Raw genomic sequence first — 13,283 nt, forward strand, 5'->3', positions numbered from 1 at the left:
TGCCATTGCATCTTCCGCAGCCTATCACTCTAAACTGATCAATGCAATAAGGTCCTTCCTCTCCCAACAGAACTGCATCACCATCGCAAGGGCCATCATTGGTTCAAGGCTGGACTATTGCAATGCCCTCTTTGTTGGGACATCCCAGAAGAATCAGGCTAAACTCCAAATAGCTCAGAACAATGCCTTAGGGGCCGCAACAGGCATCTCAAGCATGGACCACATTTCTGGGGTCAGGAGGCAGGTACACTGGCTACCTGTCAAGGAAAGGATTGTCTTTAAAGCACTGGCCCTCACACATAAATACATTCATGGCCTGGCACCCCCCTACTTAGCACACAGGATCACCAAACAGACCTCCTCCAGACCATCTAGGTCTGCTTATGACAATCGTATCACTGCACCTCCCTCACGTAGAGTACGTGCTGGGGGCTCCAGTTTCCCAACCATGGCCGCAAAATTTTGGAACACCCTCCCTGCCCGATCAGGATGATTGATTCTCATGCAGCTTTCGGGAAGGCCATCAAAACCAGGCTATTTGTCTGAATGGCCCATCCCATCATGCTATGCATTCTTGTATCTGTGTTCTTTCTGTCACTCATTTACTGTTTGTTCTGTAAGGTAACTTATTAGCCTGTAACCAAGCAAATATGTATTAAGCATTTCTCCATGGGCCGCACTCCTATAACCCTCGAGCAAGCTCTCTTCCATGTCCTTATAGCGCCTCGATGCCTGTGGGCTGTAGCGCACTCTCCAAATCCAAAAATAAAATACATTCCAGCATATATCTGGAATAGAGGTGATCCCACCAATTAAAACAAATGAATCACCTGTTTCAGGATGCAGTTTAAAGTAGGGGAAAAAGATTTAACACAAATGGAGCTACTAACAATTTAGTGACATTTTGGCTGAAGCTCAATATTCATTTCATCAGCATTTCACTCAGTGTATGAATCCCGGTGGGAGACTTTTAAATTAGACATGTCAGTTTATCCAAGACCAGCTTTATTTTATAAACATTTATGTCCACTATTCCTTCTTGGAATTTAGAGAACAGCTGTGATATCATTACACCAACAACTCTCATTTCAGACTGAAAGGCACCATTGCATTTCCAAATTTTCATGCTTTTTACTGTCTCACAACACAGAGGATATGTCTATTGTATTTGCCCTTTCTACTCTATTCATAAAATGTCACTTTTCTAAAATACATGTCCACATAATTTGACACCTTCTCTGTGCCCTTCTCATCAAACTAATTTCTTTTAAGTTAGTGCTTTAATAGTGGGCATGCACCCTCACACCCCTACATGTCGATCCCAAGCTAGGGAACCATCTAATAATCCTAAATGCTCCGACAGAGATAGGCAATAGTGTAATACAGTACAGGGGATCCTGAGGAGAAAAGGAAACTGTGGTGCTGTAGAACATGATACACAAAGTGGAAACACTGCAGCATTCAGCGAGGATGGCACTCCTTGTGAGGCCTGCATTTCTTGGAAACGGGCTTCTAGAGTAACATTGGAGATTCCAGTTTTATGGATGCCATTATCCATGTTTTCCCTTGGCAAAACAGTCTTTGCACATGTGTTGTGCCAAGCTTAGTCTAATTGCCGTGTGAGAATATAGCCTTCTGCATATTTATTATTCAGGAGGGCTCCAAATAATTGAAATGTGCAGAATTTTAATCCCTATGTGTTGATGTTGAATTTAAAATTACTTTATGGGGGTGTACCAGTAGAGGCATTTCTAATGTATTCCTTCCTGACACAGTTTACTCATTTATGATATCAATATCCCAATGCAGCTGTTCCCTAGAAACATTTCTGCCATCAGGGAGCTCGGCACGGCTCTGTGCCTCTATGTGTTTTGCACCAGAAAAGACAATGAGGCCAGTGGAACCACGATCCCATGACCTCTGTTCCTTTTTCCTCATTCATGACTAAACGTGAGCATGCCAGAGACCAGATATCCAGTTCCATTCATAGTCATTAGTATGTATTGGTAAGCACATGAACAATGTTATAAGTTAGAGACACACCCATTTATTTATTTTAGAATCAAGACTATGGGCCTCATTATAACTTTGGCGGTACGGTGTGAACGGTGCATCCATGCTCCCCATCTCCATTCTGCCCAACAACGCCACCCGCAATTACCGGCCCATTCAACTCGTAATGGGACAGTAATTGCCCATTCGCTGGTGGCGGTAGCCATGCATGCTACACAGGGACGGCTACCACCAACCTCGTAATGAGGCCCTATTCTACCACACAGCAGAGTTACCAAGCGTTTGCATGAAAGAGAAAAGTTGAAGAGGGGCCATTAAGAATCACTGCAAAAAGGGAGTATACAAATTTGACCATTTTTGATTCAGTGCTGGTAAACAAGACGTACCTTATGACTAAACCAGTTCCTGCACTCAATGCAGTTAGGCATTTTTTTTTACCTGCATGCGTTCTCTGGTGGCTAATAAGATGTCCCTGCCAAGCAAACCCGTTACCAAATTCAATGCACTCATAAGGTTTCCCACCTCTGTGTGTTCTCTGGTGCTTACTAAAAACTGCCTTTGTAGCAAACCCATTCCCACATTCAGTGCACTAATAAGGTTTCTTGCCTGTATGTGTTCTCTGGTGCTTACTAAGAACTCCCTTTGTAGCATACCCATTCCAACATTCAGTGTATTAATAAGGTTTCTCACCTGTATGTGTTCTCTCGTGATTAATTAGATGTTCTTTCTGAGCAAATCCTTTTCCACATTCAATGCACTCATAAGGTTTCTCACCTGTATGTGTTCTCTGGTGGATAGTAAGATTTCCACTCCAAGCAAACCCTTCCCCACATTCAGAGCACACATAGGGTTTCTCACCTGTATGTGTTCTCAGGTGAATAGTAAGTTCTTGCTTTGTAGCAAACCCTTTCCCACATTCAGTGCACTCATAAGGTCTCACACCCGTATGTGCTCTCTGGTGCCTAATAAGGTGTCCTTTCCGAGCAAACCGTTTTCCACATTCAATGCACTCATAAGGCTTCTCACCTGTATGTGTTCTCTGGTGGACAGTAAGCTCTTGCTTTGTAGCAAACCCTTTCCCACATTCAGTGCACTTATAAGGTTTCTCACCTGTATGTGTTCTCTGGTGGATAGTAAGCTCTTGCTTTGTAGTAAACCCTTTTCCACATTCAGTGCACTCATAAGGTTTCACACCTGTATGTGTTCTCTGGTGCCTAATAAGGTGTCCGTTCTGAGCAAACCGTTTTCCACATTCAATGCACACATAAGGCTTCGCACCTGTATGCGTTCTCTGGTGGTCAGTAAGAACTTCCTTTCTAGCAAACCCTTTCCCACATTCAATGCACTCATAAGGTTTCTCACCTGTATGTATTTTCTGGTGGATAGTAAGATTTCCCTTCCAGGCAAACCCTTTCCCACATTCAGTGCACTCATAAGGTTTCTCACCTGTATGTGTTATCTGGTGATTAATAAGATGTTCTTTCTGAGCAAACCCTTTTCCACATTCAATGCACTCAAACTGTTTCTCACCTGTATGTGTTCTCTGGTGGATAGTAAGCATTCCTTTTGTAGTAAACCCTTTCCCACATTCAGTGCACCCATAAGGCTTCTCTCCTGTATGTGTTCTCTGGTGGATAGTAAGCGTTCCTTTTGTAGTAAACCCTTTCCCACATTCAGTGCACCCATAAGGCTTCTCTCCTGTATGTGTTCTCTGGTGGCTACTAAGCGCTCCCTTCTGAACAAACCCTTTCCCACATTCAACGCACTGATAAGGTTTCTCACCTTTATTCATTTGCTGGTGGCTGATAATGACATCCATTTGCATGATGCCGTTATCAAATTCAGTGCACTGATAAGGTTTTTCACCTATGTCCTCATGTGGGCAGTAAGTATGCTCTTGATGGCAATTGTTCCCACATTTTGTGCATGTGTAACGTGTCTTGCCAGTTTATTTTGTCAGGTGCCTTCTCTTAAGAGGAGCCTTTTCAATTAACCTTTTCCAAATTCAGAGCTCAAATGAAAAATGCTTTCCTTACTGCACATAACACATTATCATTTTCATGCTAGATATACCTCTCCCCCAGGATTTACAGAAGGAACACGCTTGAATACTGGATGTTACCACGAAGTGGTTGCATGGATGGAAGCCATCAATGTATCAACAGACTTCGAAGCCCAGTTCCTAAATACTCTGAAAAGTTAACTGGAGCCCAAATTTGCGCACTTCTAAGATGCTTGGAAATTGCATATTCCAACAATAAGGCTTTTCACTGCAATAGTCCAGAGAATCGAACAATCACTGTTTTTGCATTTCTGGGGCAGTCACCTATTAACATAAAAGGAGAAGCACATTATTAGTTTCAATACGTTCACAATCGCAGGCAGCATATTTAATAACTCTACTCAGTAGTAGTGATGTTAACTCCTCACGTAGTATCTTATTTGACTTTGAAGTGCCATCTATTGGGGAAAGGCACCCTAATAGGTGGCAAAGAAGTGGTGCTCCAATGGGAACATTTAGTGGAACAGAGGTAACAGGCAGCAGGAATAATACGATTCATTTTTATTAAGAAATGTTTTGCATCCAAAACACTAGGGAAAAACACAGGCGTGGTGACAAACATTTTAAATGCATATTTTATATATTTATTGAGAAATGACAAAATTAGCACATGGAAGCGCCAAGTTTCCATACACAAATGATAAAAAGCAGGTGTTTGCCACCAATTGGGCACCTGTTTCACCAGTCCATAATGTAATCACTGATGACTTGTGTATTGGCCCAAACATGAAAAATATAACCCAACAAACAGCAATATCGAAGAAACAAGGACAGAATTGTGATTTAAAAAAGGAAAGCGCCAATCTCTTCCCATGGTGAGTATGGCACAGGCCATGCTGCCACTACATTCGGGCCTCATTCCGAGTATGGCGGTAAGGGATAGCGGCCACCGGTAACGAGACCGGTGGCGGTAATCCCTTACCGCCATACTCCGAGTTCCCTTTGCGCCCTCGCCCTTAACGCCTGCTTTGAGCAGGTGTTAAAGTCGAGGGCGCAAAGGGGCCTCCAAGCCAATAACGGTGACCGTAATGAACGGTCACCATTATTTGCATCTTCCCCATTCCCATTGAGCCCTATGGGGGCTCATTTGGGAATGGGGAAGAGCCTTGGTGAATGGGGAATTACCGCCCCGCCAACCTTGGAATGGGGCGGTAATTCCGCCATCCACCAAGGCGCTGCCGATCCGGGTACGGCGTCAACTAATGCGTTAATAGCGCCATTGGTTAGCGCCGTACTAGGAATGAGGCCCATTGACTTTAAACCTAGATAAACTGGAGATGAGGGATGGATTTGGAGTATGTGTCAGAGACCAAAAGAATAGAAAGTGTATGAAAGACTCTGAACTCCACAATATCACCCCATTTGCCTTCCTAATTTTTATATAAATGTACCCTTGCTAAGTACTAAATTTAATTGGCCAGAGGGATCCCATGTCCGTTTCCCTGTTCAAAATACCACAGTGTTGTTTTCAGGAGGTGGTACACACTCTGTTTTACTGTTAAGGAGTGGGTGTAAATGGGTCTGTTACTTACCAGGCTCCCCCAACCTGACCCAGACCCCTTTTTGTGGATTCTGATCCTTGCATCTTAGGTCCAATTTCAGCGTGCCCTTGTATCCTCTGTGCTGTGACCACAAACTGCTTTCATCACATCCCCGGTAACTAATGGGGATGTTGCCCCGTCACCATTGATATCCACAAATTGATGACATCATTTAGTGATTACACACATTATTCCTGTTGATCTACTGTGGAAATTCTACTCAACCTACTCCAGTGGAATCTGCTCAACATAATCCCACAGATCCATGACGTGAAAGGGAGGAGAATTCTAAAGCCTGCATCTCTTGCAACCCATATGGCAGCGACCCTGGAATAAGATGTATGTACGTGTTAATAGTATGCATAGTCACCCCAACTGTCCACCTGTTTCTCTGCCAGACCTACATTTATTGTGTGTCTGGTGTAGGTATTGTGTGTCTGGTGTAGGTATTGTGTGTCTAGTGTAGGTAGCTATCACAACAGTATATGCGAGAACCTTTGAGCTTTCCAGTATGGGGGACAAACACCAGTTTGAGGTGACACAATGAAATCAGTTTTTGGGAGTGCTCTATGCTCGGAGTGGATAATCCTTAGAAGACAAGCTCCCCCTCATCTGTTCTCAGGTGTGTCATCTGTGTAGCCACCACCATAGGCTGTGTGAGCTTAACCACCCTCCAGAAGTAACACCTCTTTTTTAGGCTGTCAAGGCCCACAATATTTAACAATCTTGGCCTAACCATATCCTTGGTGGCACATATCAATCTTGAGTCCCCTTAATTCCAATTTCTGCGCTCCCCGAATGTTGATACATTTATCTGGCCACAATGTACTATAATAGGCGATTGCAATAAAAAGTAGAATGCCCTGCTGTACCTCAACACCCCCATCCTAGTCTCTACATGCATGCTTCTGAATTTGCTTAGTGAAAACTAATTAAAAACTCCATTATTCAGGTTCTTTACTAAGACGCAGAATGAGCCAGATTCCTGCCCTTGACCCAGTCCCCTCCCGACATAGCAAAGACCATTGATTCATTGATGAGACACATATCTTTATCATCTTCCTCTACCAGAAATGTAATGCACAGGTTTTCCCAGATCCTTGCATTGTTTCACAAGTTGGTGAACTGCTCTCAGCTGGGCTGTCAGGAACCTACAGCTGAACACTACCACAAGTTGGCAATGTAATTCTAGCAGGAGTAAAGGCTGTGCCTGGCCCAGGCACTCTCTCTCCCTGCATCATTAATATCGCACCAGCCTGCCGTGATACTGCGAATAATTTGCCTGCCAGTGCTTGGTCTATTAAACAGCACCTTGCTGCTGCCTTCAGCCATGCCCATCTCTCTGTACTCTAGTGCCTGGCTATCACCATCAATGCTACCTTTTCCCAGGACGTCTGCCCAATGGACCATCCCACCATGGTAGGGGCAAACCTGCAGGAAGCCTGAGCAACGGGTTGTTGGGAGATCTCTGGAAAGCCTAGATATGGATTGCTCATTCATTCTCTCCTCGGCCTCACATGTGTTGTATTGTGCTGTTGCCTTCCACAGCCCTCGTCCTCTGCATTGGGTATGCATGAGGAACGAGGCATACTCCTCTCCAGACCAGATGATCCATGTCCACTTCCCTTTCTGACATTCCCCTGCCCGGTAGTGTTGGAAGGTTTGGGAGTCTGTGTAGGCTCACATGAGATGCCATTTTGGCAAGTATATATAGTCTAAGCTATCATAGTATACAATAAGTGGCGAGCACCAACGTTACTTGAAAAACTAAAAACCAAACTGGGGTGACATCTGTGAAGCAAATCACATTAATGTTGGTCTCAAATTAATGTATTCTATGCAAATGGACTCCATACATTTGTTATAAGCAAATGTTTCTCCGTTGGCTAATTGTTAGCTAAGCCCAAATTGTCTGGTTATTACACAATCTATTACTGTTGTGTGTTTATGTTAGAAATACGTAAGATAATACACATTTCCTATAACCTAAAACCCCACATTACCTCCGTTTTTTGTTAAAATTATCCATTTTAATTGATACGCACTACAAAAGGTAAACTCAGAACAAAGATCGACGTACCTCGACGCCACAGGTCCACCAACCACTTGTAAAACACAAAGTCAAGACACCTGCATTTATCCTGAATGATTCAATGATCTTTCTTTAACAGAGAGGGCCCGAAAGCCTCCTTTAATCCATCATTCTAGGATGAGCTGGATCAACCCTAACTTTCTCAAAAACACACAAACTTAAGGTTAATCAAATAATGCCCAATATGTCAGCAAACCTCTATTACAAAATTACATATTTTATTTTACAACAAAACGATGTAAACAAAATCTCAACACTTCATATCATTCAAATACCAAAGGAACCCATGTGTGCATGATCGTGCCAACTGTTTAGCATAAACAGTTGGAAATCTCTTGGCACGATTAAATCCGCGCCTCCCTGAAATCTCTTCTTCTTCATCCCCCACCCTGACCTCCTTCACTTCTCTCTTACGTCCCTATTCTCCCTCCTACCCACCTTTCCTACCCTCTCTTTTCCTTCTTATGCCGCCTCCTCCTTTCCCCCTTGAAACTTCATCTATATTCCCCATCTTGACTCCCTCTTCTCTTCCCTTACTCCTCACCCCTCCCTTCACCTTTCTACTACCCAGGTAAATTGCTCTACATATTGCTTCATTGGTTTGTTTCACGTTTGTAAATATGCTTCTATTTCATTCTTTTTTGTGATCATGTTTTAATAATGTAAAGCGCTTTGGATTAAAGTGCTATATAAACCTTATAAATACAGATAATAGACTTCACTGCAAATCAATGGACACATTTGAAGACACTAATGAGGTTGTTATATCTAATGTGACATTTATATCTAATCGGTTGTCTGGCGACACGCTGTGTTTCCATCCACTTCGAGGTTAGTGTTTTATGGCTACGGCTATTAGGGGACCTTCATCAGGACAAAAAGAAGCATTGGCAAAACCATTCGTTTTGGCTTTTGTATGGACATGGGTTCAGGATTTCCCAGGCCCTAGTACCTGGCAATAAGATGATAACAGCTGGAAAATGGTGCGACTACCTGGCCATATGATGTCAGTGTGTGCCAAATGTGTATCCTATACACAGGCCAAAAGTGTTGACTTTGCCAGTGCTTTTTTAACAAAACTCCAATGCAAGGAACAGATGTGAGGAGACGTATTGCTTGTAAAGCAAGTAGCTGAAGGCACACTCAGTGATGGTATCTTTATTACACCAAAGGTTCCTTTACAGCTGCAATTGAGCCATTCCCAGACAAAAATAACATTGGCAGGCCCTATATACACAACATAACGTTTGATGTTGCTGGTAGACAGAGTAAAATAGGTATCAGAAGGATGCGTTTTGGGTGGGGAAGGGTAGGTAGTGAGTGGGAATGGCCATAGAGATTGGCCTGGCAATAGGCTGTCAATTGAGTCAGTAAAATGCCAAACAAAGACAAGCTGTGTGTCCTTCACTCCTATCTGATCTCCCTCTTATCGATATTCTAAGGCAAAACATTTGGCTTCTAGCACCAGCTAATACCCAAAACTAAGAAGGGGTGTACAGATAACATGCAATCATCTGGTCACCCTCCTTTAGTAATAAAAGGGAAATAAGATGGTCGATTTTCACAAAATGATTGTTCAATTTAGGTAAAGAAAGAGAAATTATTTTTCTTAGAGGAGAGAGCTAGTCAATAATTAAAGTAGTATCCATAGTTTGCTAATGAGGTGCTAAAACTTTAAGGTTTTATTCAGTTGTACAACTATTGAATAGTCAAAGATGATCGTTGCACGAGACGCGACGGAGGGCGTGCTATAAAAGGGCAAGGTGACCTTCTTGGTGTTCCAACTGCATCGGGAGAAGTACAGAAAAGCCAACTGCTTTTGGGTAGTACAATTCTTTTTACAGTTATTGGTATCAAATGGAAAGTTAAAGACAACAGGTGGTCAATTCAAATGGAAGACACTCAAATCATTGTCAGGCATTGCTATAATGTGCAAGGTACTTGCACAATATGGCACGAGTTTTCCTCGCTGAAGCCTTAACACTCCTTCGCACATTTGGACGCCTCTCACCCTTAACTAGTCATGGTCACCATTGCTGAGAAGCGGGGGACGATGCGAGAAAAAGGATGGCCTTGAGGGGTCAGGAATAAGCCATTTTTAAAAACATAGCATTTGAGGTCCCGGGGAGACAAAAATGAGCCCCTCCACCCAGGCACAGCTTCTAGTCGATGTGGTGCCCAGGCTGAAACACTACAATGCATAGCACCCATAGATGCACACTGCATAGCACCCATAGATGCACACTGCAGAGCCCCCATACAGATGCCCACGGCACAGCACCCGTACGGATGCCCACTGGAAAGCCCCATGTAGAGCTGTCCACTGCGTATCCCGCTTGCAGATGCCCACAGCACAGTCCTCTGCAAAGGCGCCCACAGCACAGCACCCGTACAGATGTCCGTACAGATGCCCACTGCATATTGCCTCCTTGCAGACACCCACAGCACAGCCCCATGTAGAGCTGCACTGCATAACCCCTTTTGCAGACATTCACTGCACAGCCCCCGTACAGATGCACACTGCACAGCCCCCGTACAGATGCCACAGCACAGCCCCCTGCACAGTCTCCCACTGCACAGTCCACTGTACTGGTGCCCACTGCATATCCCGCCCTTGCAGACGCCCACAGCACAGACCCCTGTACACATGCACACAGCACAAACCCCTGTACACATGCACACAGGATATCCCCCTGTGTGAATGTCCATCTCACAGCACCAGTGGTGGAGTGGTCTAGGGGGAACTCCTGCGATTTCCCGGTGGGTCTCTGTACCATGGGCCACTTTTGAGTGGGATGAAGTCAAGTTACAAAACCTCCAATATATGTTAACATGGGGCCACTTGGAAACACATTTCCAGGGCCACTTTCGGTTCCAGTGCCCTGCACTGGTGCCCAATACACCCCCACACCGTGCAGATGCCCACTACACGGCCCTTTTGTAGATGCCCATTACACCCCCACCCTGTGCCGATGCCCACTGCGCGACTCTTGTGTACGTGCCCACTACACCTCCACCCCATGCAGATACCCACTACACCCCCACCCCGTGCAGATGGCCACTACACCCCCACCCCGTGCAGAAGCCCACTGCGCGGCCCTTGTGTAGATGCCCACTACACCTCCACCCCATGCAGATACCCACTACACCCCCACCCCGTGCAGATGGCCACTACACCCCCACCCCGTGCAGAAGCCCACTGCGCGGCCCTTGTGTAGATGCCCATTACACCCCCACCCCATGCAGATGCCCACTACACCCCCACCCCGTGCAGATGGCCACTACACCCCCACCCCCTGCATATGCCCACTGCACAGCCCTTGTGTAGATGCCCACTGGACAGCCCTTGTGTAGAGGCCCATTACACCCCCGCCCCTTGCAGAGGCCCATTACACCCCCACCCTCTGGAGAAGGCCTTTCTAACACCCAGTGAGCGGGATCTGATGTTTGCATCGGGGAGCGGCAGGGAACCCAAAGACACTGAGCGATCGGAGCATTGCTGGAGAATTACCCGTTATTAGTTGTACCTGCATGATGTATAGCGCTGTGATGCAACCGTGGTGCTTAAAGGCACTGTAGAACCCTATGGAAGGTAATGTGCCCCCACCCAGGCTGCAGGTGCAATTCCATAATGTATGTAAGAGGCAGCACCTCAAGACAATGTGAGCTCCGGTAACTCGTGGAATGACTGCCGATTGCTGGGGCGACGGGGTGCAAACCCAAAGAACAGACATGAGACATTGCCCACCAGAGCATGCACAGTAAGGCACGCATGCACCATGGAACACACTGCGCATGCCCAGTATTCGTGTCTTTCATCACGGAACACATTGCACATGCTCAGTATTTGTGTCTTTCGCAGAGGTGATAAACATGCCGAGCGGTGAGACACTCATCACAGAAGTCTGCACAGGGAAAGTATGGTGAGCAGCGCATGCGTACATCGTGGCATGGACTGCGCATGCTCAGTGATCGCGTACTATGCAGACAGCAAGGGATTAATCACTTCAGCATGCGCAGGAAAGGACGCGAGGCATGCGCCGGGAGAGCACCTGCAAAGACAGGAATACGAATCAACAGAGCATGCGCAGTAAAAGGTTGCACAGTATTCATGGCTTACACAGAAGCGATAAACACTCAGAGCCCCGAGGTACCACTCAGGCGGTACCAAGGATTGGAGGTTCTGTGTGGACTACAGAGGGGTCAATGCCGTCACCAAAACTGACGCACACCCATTGGCCAGGGCTGATGAGCTTGTGGACACCATAGGTGCTGCCATATTTGTGAGCACCTTTGACCTTACCTCAGGCTATTGACAAATAGCTCTGACGGACCATTCCAAGGAAAAGACTGCATTCTCAACACCTGAGGGCCTCTACCAGTTTAGAGCCATGCCTTTTGGGTTGAAAAATGCACCTGCCACCTTCCAGAGATTGGTCAATCATGTGCTCAGTGGGCTTGAGGCCTTTTGTGTGGCCTACCTAGACGACATTGCCGTCTACAGTTCCACCTGGGAAGAGCATTTGACACATCTGGATAAGGTGTTGCAGGCCTTGAAAAGGGCTAACCTCACTACCAAGGCCGCCAAGTGCCAGATAGCTCAGGAGAAAAGTCACATATCTTGGTCATGAGGTAGGAGGGCGTCAAATCCAACCCCTCCCAGTAAGGTACAGGATGTACATGACTGGGCGACTCCCACTACTCAAACCCCGGTGAGAGTCTTTTTGGGCCTCTCTGGGTATTATTACAACTTAATGGCAGACTATGTTTGTTTGTTTAGTATTTATTATGCGCACCAGACCCTAGGGTATAAGGGCGCAGGAGGTAAGAAAACGTACAGCTTTGTGGAAAGTTACAGGTTACAGAGTGTCTTACATGTGAAAGGTTAACAAGTGATGATTGGAAAAAATAGCCGTCAGGGGATAACAGTTGTGGCAGGCATGTCGGTAAGCAGACAGGAGCAGGTTCATTCATTCATTTAACATTTGTTACCATCAGCCAGCTAATCACATTTTGCCTGAATTTGGTAAAGGATTGTTCTGTTCTCAATGTGACGGGTAACTTGTTCCACAATTGCGCAGCTTTGACTGGGAAGCTAGTTCCGCCTATAGTGGTGAGTTTGAATCGGGGTACTTGGAGGTGATTAGTGTTAGCTAGTCTAGTTTGTCTAGTGGAGTTCGTTCTGGAGAATCTGTCGGCTAAGTATTGAGGGGCGTTATTGTGTGTGAGGGACACAGTTTTAAGTCTAATTTTCTCATAAGTGGTAAGCCATTTGTGTTTCCTTCTTGTTTCCGAGATATGTTCTCTCTTAGGAATGTTCAGTGCTGCTCGAAGTGCATTGTTTTGCTGTATCTGAATTTTATTGATGGTGGATTTAGTTGCTCCAATGTACAGGGCATTACAATATTCTAGTTTGGAAAGGATTAAAGCTCTGGCTAGAGTTAGGCAGCTATTCTGAGATAGGAATTGTTTCCCCGCTCTAATTAGTTTACATGTGTAAGCTGTTGATGAGGCTAGAGTATTTACCTGTTTGGTAAATGATAAGGTAGAGTCAAGGTATATGCCTAACGTTTTT

At 45.3% G+C, this 13,283-nt stretch overlaps 1 protein-coding gene across 2 annotated transcripts in view; it reads right to left on the reverse strand.

Annotated features, from left to right (window-relative positions):
- Positions 1-988: 988 nt before the first annotated feature.
- The window catches only part of LOC138560842 (zinc finger protein 585A-like), a 332,450-nt gene continuing 320,155 nt past the window's right edge, over positions 989-13,283 (reverse strand). The window contains exon 4 of one of the 2 annotated variants that reach the window (XM_069642749.1): positions 989-3,711. In XM_069642749.1, coding sequence (XP_069498850.1) covers positions 2,687-3,711 — 1,025 coding nt within the window. In that variant the 3' untranslated portion in view covers positions 989-2,686. Of the gene's footprint in view, positions 3,712-4,326; positions 4,340-13,283 lie in introns of those variants that run through there. The other variant, XR_011299304.1, reaches the window with a different exon arrangement.

The sequence above is a fragment of the Ambystoma mexicanum genome, unplaced genomic scaffold (genome assembly GCF_040938575.1).
Source record: "Ambystoma mexicanum isolate Mex_15411 unplaced genomic scaffold, UKY_AmexF1_1 Mex_scaf49, whole genome shotgun sequence".
NCBI lineage: Eukaryota > Metazoa > Chordata > Amphibia > Caudata > Ambystomatidae > Ambystoma > Ambystoma mexicanum.